Genomic DNA, 14,160 nt, shown 5'->3' with positions numbered 1-14,160 from the left:
ATAGTTTTTATGTGAGTTGGAGGAAGTTTTTTCCATTTTCATATATTAAGTATGATGTAACCCTAGTTGTACTGCAGCTCTATTTTCTTGCGCTCTCCTTCTTTCGCTCCCTCCCTCTTTCATACCCTCTTACACTCTCCCCTTTTCTCCATGAAAAATGTATCGCAACTTGGATAATATATAGCATTACAAAACCTTTGAAATTCGGTGGAAAAACTGGAGTTAAGCTAAACCAATGTTTTACTACAAAACCCATGAAATTCAGTGGGTGTGGGAAGTGTAGACTACTTTAAGTAAATCCCGGTCCCCTGCCAATAGATGTCACCCATGAGATCCTTTTTAAACTTCTCGATGATGCCTGGTATGTTATGTACAAATTGTCACTTTCATATCCAATATATATTATGGGTTTTGTTGCGATGGGTTGGTTTATCTTTAGTTTTTTCCACTGGATTTCGGGTGTTCCGTAATGCTATATCTAACCTAGGGCCCACTTGCTGTGGCCTTCATCCATGGCCACTGTCCACGTTTCAACAAAGCACTGTGGCACATATCTCCCTCACTAGAAGAGGTACCACCGGAAATGTTCATGTTAAAATATTAGGCCACTGTACCCATTCCTGCCCTCTTTGTTTTTCGTTATAGTTTGTCCAAATTTCCTACGTAAACTTCACTGAGCACTGCCACAGTATTGCATTTTTTGTTGATTACTGAGGCGAAATTAAAGTCTTCTCCATTTGCACCAATCCTGCCTTTTATGTCTTTCCATACGCCCCCACTCTGCAAGTCCCCCTGATACTCTTCCCCTGCTGTTTTCCGTGGTGCACTATTTTTTTAATCACAATTTGTGATATTCCAACGGAATTCCTCCCATAAAACAAAGTATCTGACTCAAAACGGTTCGTCGGGCCTCCCAAGTTTCCAACTAGCATTCGGGTCCTCTTTCCCTTATGTGAAACCCCTTTTCTTTCGGATGTAATTTTGAGCCATTTTCCTTTTAGAATTTCCATTGGATTTCCACAGGAATCACTCATAGAGCACAAAAAAGGGTGGCTTTTCTATTTGAAAAGTCTGTGCTGCAATGTACCATAGGTGATATAAAAGGGGTTTTGTGTTGGGGTCACTTCCTTCTCTGTTAAATATTTCGAAAACTACTGGATGGATTTACAACCAAAACCAAACAAATGAATATTATGTCGATTTGTGGCCAACATTCAATGGTTTTTAGCCGGTGTTCAATGGAAGAACCTTTTTTCTCAATGGTTGCAATAAATGGGGTCAGGCCGGAATGGCTTGTTTTTCTTTGCTACTTTTGGGCAGTTTGACGAATACGCCCCGTCATTTCCAGTTTGGGAGGAGAGTGGGGGCGGAGGGGTGGGGGGAGGGAGTAATGCTGGACCTTTTTGAAAAGTCAGCCATATCAGTCTAGTAAGTCAAACGTTTTGGCAATTAAATTATTTTGGAAGTCAATGCACATTTTGTTTTATCTAAATTACAGGGTGGTGATTGATGTCCTATAGGTAGTTAACCAAGCGTGGGCTGCTGGCCATGGTCCTTTTTTATTTTCTTGTTTTTAACACCACTTTTGTTTTCGTGGTAGGTGCCTGCAGAAATTTACTGCTATCAACCTTCACGCTGTCTTGCATAACTGCAGCAGTCATTCTGTTGGTAATTACCATGTGTGGTAGGTTAGAAGGAGGCAGACTAAATGGTATCATTCTTACAATCCTTTTAATTAAAATAAGGTAGATGGCCATTTGTCCCTATCACAAATCTTTGCCCTGTCTAACAGAAAACGAACTATGGGCCTTGGTATCAGTATGGCAGTCCAATCTAATCTGTCCTCCGTCTAACCCTACCACTAATTAAATACCAACGGAAAGGAAAGGAGCTCAGGAGAATGACTTCCTTCCTTGCTTCCTTGCTTCCTCCAGCCTTATTAGTCTGTTTTCCAAAAGTCCTTTGTGATCATGTGAATCCATTCCTTTTATTCTTCTAGGGGATTTTTCCTGCTTCCCCTTTAAGGATTTCCATAAAGTTCCTTGGTTTCTCAAAATAAGCATTTGACCCTTATCGCATTGGATTCTTGCAGTGTTTCTAGATGGCTTTCTCTCATTGAATCACACTTCAACCACTCTTTGGAGTTGATAAACTGTCCTTCACTTTCTTTACTGTATTTACTACCACTGGATGAATGAGGAGTCCCTTTGTGCTCTGCACTTTCTTTAAGGTATGCACAACCACTGGGATGAATATCTTTAGTCCCTTGAGGCTCTTCCTGCAGTATTCACCTCCCGGGACTCCCGCCGCTCCCTTTGGATATGCGTCACTGTTTCATCCTGTGGAGTTGGGCTGCCTATCGTATCTTGTGTGCATCTAGCGAGTCTTCTCCCCACTGGGTAAACATTATTTCTGGTATCCTTCTCCTCAATATGTTTGTCTGATGGTGAGTTGGTGTTAAGATAAAATAACAAACATTGACTTGTAGCAGGTGGGGGGAGAGGGGTTGCTCCTGAAGCCTTGAAGTTTTCAATGGCTCTTCATGGAGGATTTAGGGAGTTTCATGGCTGAACGAGAGTCCTTGTCTTCAAGAGGGGAGTGTCTCCCCATGAGGTCCCACTTAGCGCCACCCCTAGGGGATTGTCGCATAGCAGGCTTACCTCCCTAGCTTCACAGGGGGAGAATTGATGAGATCCAGTGAATCGTCGCATATGGTTATAAGAAAACAATATTTAAGTCTTTCCCCATGCCCAACTTCTACTTCCCTTGTGCCGCCTCTCCTCCTTGGTTACCGAAGTTCTCCCATTATATAAATATTCTCGTATTATCCCCGTTCATCCTCTGGTTCCAGTGAAACGTTATTTTTCTTGTGTTTTGTGACATTCCTGTGCGATTCCCAAAGTAAGACGAAACTATCTCCCACCAAAATTGACTCTCCCTCCCCAGCTACCCATGTGGTCCTCCTTTATCCGCACCACCTCTACTATGATATGAAACCACCCCTTTCCCTCCTCCAAATATTGTTTTCAGATCTTTTCTTTTTTCAGATTCCCACATTGTGTTGTATTGGTACAATGTTTGGATGTGGTGATTTGCTAGTGAGGGGAGATAATGGGGAACACATGGCCGATGGAATCTGTTTAGTTACAAGGCAAGGGCATATGGACTATGGCCATAGGCTCTTGCCTCTGATGGAAGTCTTTTTTTTACTAATTGGTCAAGCATGGACTGTGGCAACTGGCCGTGGCCCTTGAGTTATGACGTAGCCTTAATGTTACAAAAACACATGACTTTCTGTGACAAAAGTATAGCAAATACGGAGAGTGTACATCCCATTCATGGCAACAAAAGCCAGACCAATCAAAGGGTGTGGGTATTGACAAATCCCACCCCTCGTTAAATGTGCCTCATGATTTCATATCCTTGATGATCCCTGCTGTAATCTCATGCATGTGCCCATGGGCTGAGCAGCGGGTAACACAATTGTCATTGCTTCCCCCACCCACCAAATTTGATTGGTTTTGTCTTAACTGTTTTTCACTCAGTTTCTGTGTGTGTATATATATTGAGGCTCGTGGATCAGCTTAGAATCACATGCTTTGCATAGGCCGCCATCTAATACATGCAGTGTATTGCATGACTTGTTTTTTCGAAAGTCAAAAAGGGACATTTACTGGGGGTGTTTGTAATATTATCCCTAGTGTGACGTCTGTTGTACCCATGGCCCTTCATGCGTTGTAGTCCCTCAGATCATTTTCTTCCGCCATAGTGGCAGTTGTGTTTGGAGAGCTTGTGGCCTTCATAGACCTTTTTGGTCATTAATAATTAAATATGGTGTTTGACGGACAATGCTTTCTCATTTTGATGGCACTTCGCAACTAATGAAGATCAGCGGAAGTCTTCAGCTTCGGCCTGATAAGTGCTGGTTCTAGGCCCCTTCTCCCCGGAAAGACATGCTTGCTGCATTGCTTTGGTGGAGACCACACCCGGTGATGTTGCAACACACACGTACGTAGGAAACATGGAGTTGCGCACACATTCTCGAGATAAGCACACACCCCCAGCCTTTTGATGAAACATTTTCTGAAGCACGGAACCGAAACGCTCTTCCAGAAATTCTGTAATGACACGCACAAAATTTGGCCGCAGAGGACTGCATCGAGGCAGAATCCAGCATTGAGTTAAGTCTTCTGTGCATGAAAAACACGGGCTAAAAGTTTCGACAGAGCACACAACTGAACGTACGCTGAAACATATGCCCATTTACTCTAGTAGTCATACCACCAAGCGTACATCAAGTACTAGTACACAAGCCAAACAACCATCGAAAATCTAGTATTTTGGCGCAATCCCATACATGCCGAAAAGCACTCATTACACTGAGGCCTCTTCACCTTTATCACAAGCTTTAGTTCATAGTCTAACACATAAACCTGAACAGGTTATATTCCCCTTTAAACGCCTACAACAGGTTCTTGGAAAAATGAGGTTTCGGCACTCTATGGACAAAGTCTCATCTTTTGTGTCTTTTATGGAAAAATATTCACTTAATCAAAGACAGAATGAGCTAGTGCAAGGAGAGCCTAACTCTAAATCCTCTAGATTACAGGTAGATACACTTTTACAACCCTATGATGTAAGGCGTACTGAAGAAGTCTTTAATCTAGCTCAGTGTAATACTTATTATGAGGATCAATATTGCGATGAGGATCCTTATGACCAGGATGACACATTTTTAATTCCTTCACCCTACAGATGGGGTTCAGCCAGTAGCTGGTTTTCCTGTCCATGATCACATTTTATATAATCTGCCTAGAAAAGCGGCAGACCACTTTACAATTCAGACACAGGATGTTCCACAAGATCTGGACTTTGTGTAGATGAGATGCTGGAGGAAGGCCTCAATTGGATAGTTCATTACTCTGCTTCAATCAGTATCTAACATGCTAAAACCATCCTTAGAAACACCTTCTGTCACCAGGGCTGTTAATCCCAGTGTGGAGAAACATTTTTGCCCAGCACCCTCTGACCCGTTGTACACGTGAGGTCACCTTAAACCAGACTCACTGGTGGTTACCATCTGGTCAGGGGCTTCCTCCTTGGCTTCCATAGAAGCTCCTTCTGAAAGAGTAAAACACTTTTTGCCCTGGGTAAAAAGGTGATCACTTCTGCTGCATATCAAGTGCTTATTGCTAACAATATTGCTCTTCTTTCCAGCTATAACCGAGCATATTGGCACAAGCTTCAATCGCAGCTGGACTCTGCCCCTGAACACCTTGGTACTCAGATTTGTAAGACAGTAGCCTCGGGTAAGCAAGTGGCTAACATTAAAAAGGGTAATCTAGATGCAGCTGACAATGCTGGCAGAATTCTAGCAGAAGGCACTATTCTAAAGCGCCACACTTGGTTGCAACAATCGGGGTTTAAGCTTGAAAGTGTTTGGTAAGGCGGTGGATGACTCCTTGGAAACTGCCAAAAAAGAGCATGAAACTCTATAAAATCCTTAAACTAAATTTCAAACAAACCCTATATCCACCGTGGTGCTTGTAACGCACGTAGGTTTTTTTCATAGCCAAACGTTTCCACGTACAATCCTTCAACCAAGGATCATTCCCCCCCCCCCTCCCCTCTTAGTATTCCAACACCTCATAGAGACATTTTTCAATCAACCTATCAAAGGGGCTCCAGACAAGGTAGAGGTCGTGCTAGGGCAGCCACCGTGAAAATCCAATTCAGGTTCCCTCCCATGTTTTCCATAGTAGGGGGTCAAATCTCTCAACACGCCCACGCACGGTAGGAATCAACTCGGACAAGTGGATACTTTTAACCGTGACAAGGGGGTACTATAGTTCCTCACAAACATCCACCAAGGCAACAAAAGATGTCCCCAGACCATCAACAAATTCTACAAGAGGAAATTCAAATTCTGCTACAGAAAGGAGCAATGAAGCTAGTCCCACTTCACATGATAAGGACAGGTATTTATTCAATATGCTTCTTTTGCCAAAAAGGATTTACCTATGCTCCCTGTGTTAGACCTTTGTCCAGTAAACGCATATGTCAAACCGCAAACGTTTCCAATGGACACCCTTGGAAAGTAATCCCGTTCTAAAAACAGATGGATTACATGGCAACTGGATATGAAAGATGCATACTTATTTTGCCATTGCACAGAAAATATCTGTTTCAAAGTTGGGACGACTCATTTACCAGTTCAAGGTCCTTCCCTTAGGCCTATCCTCAGCACCCAGGGTGTTCACCAAATTGCTCGCAGTGGCAGCTGCCCACCTGCACATAGTCTATTCCAGTCTATCCTTATCTCTACAACTGGTTAATAACAGGAGAGAGACCTCAAAGATGTCGTCAAAACACTCAAGAAGCAATCAACCAGTTTTTCAGTCTAGGCTTCTTAATCTTCGAGGAAAAAATTGTCTCTTTCCAAACCAAACAAAACCGTTTTCTTGGGGCACACTTTAGTCTTCCCTCCACTGAGGGGGTAGAGCATTTCCAACAACAAATCCCAGATTATGTAGCCATTATGGAGAGCCATGCACCTCCTAGGGATGATGGCTACGGCATTTACTTAGTACCACATGACCGACTGCGCATGCCTCCTATGCAAGAGTGGCTAGCAAAACAATGGTCGCAGGTAAACGGTCACTGGGACGATCTAGTCGAAATTTCGCAGAACTCTGTTCATTCCCTGCAGTGGTGGACAAGGGAAAACCTCATGCATGGAAAATCATTCCCCACCCTTGCAATAGAAGCCACTCTTACCACAGACTCATCGCTATCAGGGTGGGGAGTAGATCTCAGTAGCACTGCTCATGGCAAATGATCACAATCGCTAACAAACCAGCAGATACACCTTGTAGAATTGTTAGTGTTCAAAGAGCTTGAAGCCTTTCAACACCTTATTTAGGGGAAAACGGTCATAATCCTAAGGGACAGCACTTCAACCATGTTTTACATAAACAAGCAGGGGGTGGGGGAGCATGTTCTCCAGAACTGTCCAAACTGGGACAGAACGTATGGACATGGGCATTGAAATGTTACATATTCTTTCTGTAACCATACGTTCCTGGGGAACACAACGGCCTAGCTGATATCTTAAGCAGAGACGTACAGCCCAAGGTTCCATTGTTCTAGTTCTGTGATGTACTTGCGTGGTGCCCCCTCATTTGGGCCTCCCTCATTATTTGCACCTCTTGTGCCTCCCTCCTGGTTCTGGTTTGCCTCTAGCATGCGAGCCTCCTACCTGGGCTGCCCCCCCTTTACTCTCTGCCCCGCATCCTTTATGGACTCTATCTCCCCTATATTCTCTAACTGCTATCTATCGACTATCCTATCTCTCTCACTAAGTCTGGTAGGAAAACGCTCCAAAGGCACATCCTGGTCTCCAACCCAGGCCTCCCTATCGCCGACTACCTACACCAGTGCTTCCTCCTGACAGGCCCTCACCCACATCCTCTTCAGGCCTATGGACCCCCCATATCGTCTTTGTTCTCCATCCCTTTTCCTCCTTCTCCCATTAATGGTGGCAGCCGTTGGGCCGCCTTCCACTCCTCCAAGACAATCATTGTCTACTTAAATGGCACTGTCTTAGTCCAGGGCCTTCAGGCTAATCTCCTTTTCGATAGATGCTTCCCGTGTCTTATCAACCTCCTTCCTTCTCCTGCTACTCCTACCTTCCTCCACCACCTCTGGCACTCTCAAATGCTTCCCTGGCCGCTCTGCCTTCTCCTTCCTCCACCACCTCTCCGGCACCCACTTCTTCCTCTCCGACTACCCGGCCATCGCCTTCCTCCTCTGCCCATTCTCGGGCACCTCTCACTCTTCCGCAGGGAATGCCTGAAAGTAACCCTCCACGGAAGTCTTGCAAAAGTAGCAATTTGCTCCACGGCGCAACTCGCTCCGCTGTTAAACACTCCTCGGACATCTGACATCTCCTCGAAGAGTTTGATGTGGATGTACTCCGTCTCACAAGACTTGGTTCACGGCCAGTTCTGTCCCAGGTTTTGACACACTCCTCCCTGATGGCTACAAGATCCTCTCCAAACCCAGAACTAACCGTCCTGGAGGTGGAGTAGCCCTGATCTTCCTGGAGTGGCCCCCGGCTTCTGTCATTTCTATGTAGGCCTTCTCCTCTGAATGCCTGGTCTGCAGGCTCTCCATCACTCCTGGCCTCTCACTGTGGCCACCCTCTACAGGCTGCCTGGCCAGGTCTCCCTCTTCCTCTGAGTGGGATGACCTCTCCACCTCCCCCCCTTGCCTCTACCTCTCAACATCCACTTGGATGCTGTTAGCCCCTCCTCTAGGCTCTTTCGCAACCTCTGTGACTCTTGTTCTATTCTTCCCTCTTGCTTGACTTACTCTGCAGGGCAAACCCTGGATGTTCTGATCTCGTTAGACCTCCCCCTTTCTAAACCTCTCTCCACTCCTCTCTTGGACTGACCACTTTCTTCTCTTCTCACCTGTCGCTCTCTGCCCCTCAGGTTAAGTATACCCCAACACTGCCACCCACCTTCTCGGTCATCCAGCCCATGAAGCGTGTATCAGTGGAGGCTTTCAACACTACTTTCCTCCTCCACCTGTGGCTGACTCACTCTGGCACAGCCCTTTCCATCTCTCAATCTCTAATACTCTGGATGTCCTTGCCCCTGTCATGAGGATCTGTTTGAAGTCTGCATCCAAGTGCAACTCTTGGTACGACTCCGACCTCGCCACCCTTAGGCTCAAGTGTAGGTTGGCTGAAAGGAAGTTGAGGACATCGGGCTCATCCTTTGACACACTGGCCTGCCGCCTGCTCCAAAGGCAGCATAGACTGTCCTTTCTAAGAAGAGAGCCTTCATCCAAGCCCACATCTCTGCGTCCTCTAACAACCCAGCCGAATCCTTTGAAACTTGCAAGGAGCTGCCCAATCCCTCTGCAGTCTCCATCTCCTGTTCCCTCCCAAGCCCTTTACACGGCTCTGGCATCTCATTTCACCACTAAATCCTGGGACATCCTGTCCACTCTCTCCTCTTACTCTACCCCCTCTTCCTCTACCACTCCAGACCTCTCGTGCCATATCACCATTTCCTTTCTCCTCCTTCTCACTGTTCACTCCCAACAATGTTTTTTAGACCAGTCTGATCTGTGATAGTCTTGTGAAAGCAGGTGCTCCTCCAGAACCATTACAGACCACATTGACACCCTTGATCCAGCCTTGGCCGATTTCTGCAATCACTTTTGCCAGTTGAACCACCCCCAGCCCCTCCACACCCCTTAAGTACTTCCTTGTGCACCCCTCCTTAAGAAGATGTCTGCTGAGCCTTCCTCTCTGTCAAACTACTGCTCGATCTCCATCTCTCCTTTCCCAGACAAAATCCGGGAAAAGCTGGCCATCTCCCAGCTTAATCTACGTACTGAATCTTTTGGTTATCTCCATGACCACCAGTCTGGCTTCAGAGTAGCCAGAAGCACGTAAACTGCCCTCATGAACACCCATGACAACTTGCTCTCTAATCTAGACTCTAACCTTCCTGCTGTCCTCGTTCTCCTTGATCTATCCTCTGCTTTTGACACAGGCCACCATGTCATACTGCTCAATTGTCTCCATGACAACCTGGGTATCGCTTGTCGGGCCCTAGACTGACAAGCGATCTACATGTGATGTTCCCCAAGGGTCTAATCTCTCTCCCTGGCTCTTTAACCACTACCTGGCACCTCTGGCCCACCGTATCTCTACCTTCTGTTCTAACTTTTAGTGTTATGCTGATGACACTCTGCTCTTTCAGGCTCCCCTCAGCCTCTTCTGCTCCTTCTCTCAAACCTCACTGTCTGCAGTTCAGGAATGGTGTGCCGCCAATGATCTCTGCCTCAGTGGCAGTAAGACTGAGATCCTCCTCATTGGGACACCTGCTCCCGCCTTCCCTCACTCTCTGCCCTCCCTGGACCATCTACCTGGTGTCCTCCAACTCCACCCTCTCCTTCTCTCCTCACATCTGACTTCTCTAAGAAGGCACATTATCAGCTGCACCTCCCAAGCGGTGTTCTTCCTTTTATCATTCTGCCACAGAAGCTCACTGTCTCCAGAGCCCTGGTTCACTCTAGGCTGGACTACTGCAACAGCCTTTCTAAATCTGCCAGCCTCTGCTCTTTGCCCTTTATAACGAATCCAGAACAGGACTGCGAGACTTGTCCTTGTCCTTGCCCTCAAGCCCAGAGATCTTATCTCTCCAGCCCTAAAATCTCCCCACTGGCTCCATGTGGCTGCAAGGATCAAGTTCAACACCCTCTGCATCGTGCACAAGGCTTTCTGGGACCGGGAACCACACCACATCCAACTTTCTCTTCCTAAGCAACTTCCTTCTTGAGCCCTCCGCTCATCCACTTCCAGCTCTGAGGGTCCGACGCTTCTCCAGGCAGAGAGTGGGGGCTAGACCACTGTCCTCGGCTTGTGCCAACCTCTGGGGAACAGCCTTCCTGCCTTTCTCAAACTTGAGCAGGACCACCTCAGGATCTAGGATCAACTCAAGACCCTCCTTTTCGCTTCCGCTTTCTCTCTGCCTTGAGAATGCCCCTGTCTGCTGTGCAAACTGGTTACCTGGCCACCCACTGAACTTATGGGACTAGACTCCTGCACAACCAGTTGCCCTTCACTGCCTCCAGGCCTCCCAACCACTTAGACTGTACCTGTAACCCTTCCGTCCTCTGATTCCCAGCACTTATGAGCAGCCTCCTTGATGGCAATTGTGTTCCATTGTGTACTATCCTCTGGCACTTCTCCCCCATCCCTGCACTTGCGCAATCTGAATGACACAGGGCCGAGTAAGATCGTTGTTTTGTCCTCCTTCCGTCTTTCCTTCCTTGTTGCGCTTCAAAACACTTGTGTACTGGTGCACAAATTACTTATCATATATCATATCATCATAACACGATTGGTAGTTGCACAAAGACATTCTTCACAAACTGGGGACAACCAGACACAGATCTATTTGCAACCCAGCACAATGCCCAGACTGCGTGTCCAGGTACGAACGCTCTGTGGTCAAACTGGTCTGGGAGATCTGCCTAGGCCTCCCCTCACCCCCCCCTGTTCTCAACACGATCATCCACAAGATGCACCAAGAACGGGTCAAACTGATCCCGATGGCTTCATGTGGGAATGTCAAACATGGTTCGCACACCTGCTCGTAATGTTACTTTGCTTGCCACTAAAACATATGTGCCCATACAACATGCTGTCCCAACATCTGGGGTACAATGTTTCACCTGTGTCCTCTAACAATGAACTTGGCAGCTTGGCTCTTGAAGTCATAGAGTTTGGGCATTTAAACTTGCCACAAAGATGTGTGGAAGCCTTAAAGAGGCACGCAAACCTAATACCAGACATTGCTAATGCACGCAATTGAAACTGTTAATCCGGTTCAACGCTCGAGACATCAGCCCAATTGATCTGCTTCACACATTGTTCTCCATTTGCTTTACCTGTTGGATTAAGGATTAGTCTACAACTCTCTTAAAGTCCATTTAGCTGCACTATCTGCATACACCACCTCTGAAACAAAGGTTTTGTGGTGAAAGGTTCCAGTGGCTAAAGAATTCATGGAGGGGGTTAAAAGGTCACACCCAACTACTTCAAACCCAACTCCCAGATGCAGTTTAAATGTTATACTAACAAAGCTCATGGCTCCTCCTTTTAAGCTAATGCATAAAATCAGTCTTAAGCACCTCACTTACAAGACTGCTTTTCGCATTGCCATTACATCCATTAGAAGGCTCAGTCCAAAGTCCCTTTGTCATCAAAAGTTGTTCTAAGAACATACCCACGTTTTTCACCAACATTTATTTCAAAGTTCCATGTCACCCATTCCATAGAACTTCCATATTTCTTCCAAAACCCAACCAATTCAGCAGAAAAAAGCCTCCATACATTAGATGTTAGGAGGGCTTTTATGTATTACCTTAACAAAACCAATCAGAAAGACTGATCAAATCTTTATTTCAATAGCAGACTTCTCCCCTTCTCTTTAGTAGCGCTCTTCTCTTCAGTAGCTATCTGAAAGTGGATAGTCAATTCAAATTTGCTACTTTTTCTAATAAAACTTTCACGCCCAGAGTGCACTCGACTCGTCTAGGAGTTACTGTGGCTTTTATTATTGCAAATGTCCCTTGATGCCATTTGCAAAGCAGCTACTTGGAATTTTATACATGACTTTACACAACATAACTGTCTGGATACATATTCCAAAGAAGATTGATTCACACGTGGGACAAGCAATCTCAAAACATCTTTGCTGCTGTACCTTGAAAGATCCCGCCGCCTTCTCCAGGTATTACTCGGTAGTCTATACAAAGCAGGTGATTCTAAGCAGATCAACAAGCCTCATAAGACATACATTACTTACCGTAATCGTATTTCTGATTGTTTGTATTGGCTTAAATTTACATGTGCCCACCCTTTCTCCCCTCTTGGAGTTGAATGTACATAGACATCAAACATCTTTCACTTATGTACTCACACATACACTTAATGCTCCCTCATATCACAAACAAAACAATCTGAGGGACTGACCATAGGTACAACGGATGTCGCACTAGGTATATTATTACAGACACACCCAGTCGACCTTCCTTTTCGACTTTGAAAACAAGTCATGCAATACTTTGCATGTACCACTAGATGGCGGCAAAACATGGGAATTTAAGCAGCTACTGTAATTCTATTTCTTATGCTTGTAAGTAATGTATTATATATCCTTTGTTTCATCTAATGTGACCCAGCCTCAGTTTTTGGTAAACAATTGATGATGTCTGGCATACCTTTCCTTACTTTGTTTCTCTTTTGTGCAGGATTGATCTTGCCGAATGGAGACATCAACTGGAACTGCCCATGCCTGGGTGGAATGGCTAGTGGCCCCTGTGGGGAACAATTCAAATCGGCCTTCTCCTGCTTTCACTACAGTACAGAGGAGGTCAAGGGTTCAGATTGTGTCGAGCAGTTCCGTGGCATGCAGGAATGTATGCAAAAGTACCCAGACCTTTACCCCCAGGAGGACGAGGAAGAGGAAAAAGAAAACCAGGGAATAGATGAGGAGCGATTGCCTCCGACAATAGAATCTACCTCAACCAAAGAGGAAGGAACCAGCTAATGAACTGGAGTGGAGACGCAACTAGTCTCCGTTTCTTACATTTCTAGCTTGGACATTATTTGCAAAATACTTCAGATTCTTTTAAGAAATGTCTTATTTCACTCCAGATGTTCCATCCAACTAAGCAGTATAATTTATTCATGGGCATACATCTCATTCCTGTATGTTTTACCAGTGGTTGGGTAATACTCACCAAAGTTCTGAACAGTATATATGCGTATCATATTTACAAATACAACACCCTCCATTTTCCTTGTGCGTACTCTGTTGTAAAATGATTTGCATATGACTTAAATTAGGATTCATTTAATCATCTTAATTCACTGGTAAACTAAACAATCACCATTACTAGGATAGGTTTGTTTGTTATATTTGACCTTAATTGTTATATATTTTTGTCTATGCAGTTTTTTGACAAATAAACACAACTTTTTATATAAAATTAAACCACCTTAAGATGAGACTGCTGTTAAGAACAAAGGTTTTGTCATTCTCAATTTAGAGAATTACATTTTGACCTTTCTTTATAGTTTATATTTGTTTCAACAGAGCCATTGACTTTGATCAAAAAAATTGTAATCTGTTTGATTGTGCCCCAACCTTAAATCGGAAATATAGCTGTTTTATGGAAGGAACCTTTAAGTATAGCGCTTCAAATATTCCTGTTTTTTTGGATGACCGGTATGGTTTCCCAGTTTTTTCAACTTAGCCTTAACATAATCATCAAATGTCAGGCATGGATTTTTTTTGAAGGTTTTTTCCTGATATGACTTCTCTGCTGTACTGGATTCTGCAGTGAATATTCTGTACTCCTGCATGGCTCTACATTGAAGAGTTTCACATATTGGCATTAGGCCATTAATTTCTGTGATTTTACCAAATGCCAACTAATCTCAGTTTTTTTTCTCATTTAATGTTTTTTCCATTTGTTAGAAGATATAAACTGCATGGTTTATTGACCCATTTTCACCACGTATGCAGATTTCGAACAGAATTTTGAGGAGCTTGTTAAATCCTTAAAACA

The 14,160-nt window shown here is 44.8% G+C and overlaps 1 protein-coding gene across 1 annotated transcript in view; it reads left to right on the top strand.

Annotated features, from left to right (window-relative positions):
- CHCHD4 (coiled-coil-helix-coiled-coil-helix domain containing 4) overlaps positions 1–13,583 on the top strand; it is a 139,975-nt gene extending 126,392 nt beyond the window's left edge. Inside the window, exon 3 of the mRNA XM_069643403.1 lies at positions 12,838–13,583. Coding sequence (XP_069499504.1) covers positions 12,838–13,136 — 299 coding nt within the window. The 3' untranslated portion in view covers positions 13,137–13,583. The remainder of the gene's footprint in view (positions 1–12,837) is intronic.
- Positions 13,584–14,160: the final 577 nt, after the last annotated feature.

The sequence above is a fragment of the Ambystoma mexicanum genome, chromosome 2p (assembly GCF_040938575.1).
Source record: "Ambystoma mexicanum isolate Mex_15411 chromosome 2p, UKY_AmexF1_1, whole genome shotgun sequence".
Taxonomy (NCBI): Eukaryota; Metazoa; Chordata; class Amphibia; order Caudata; family Ambystomatidae; genus Ambystoma; species Ambystoma mexicanum.
This window is presented reverse-complemented; position numbering and strand designations above follow the sequence as displayed.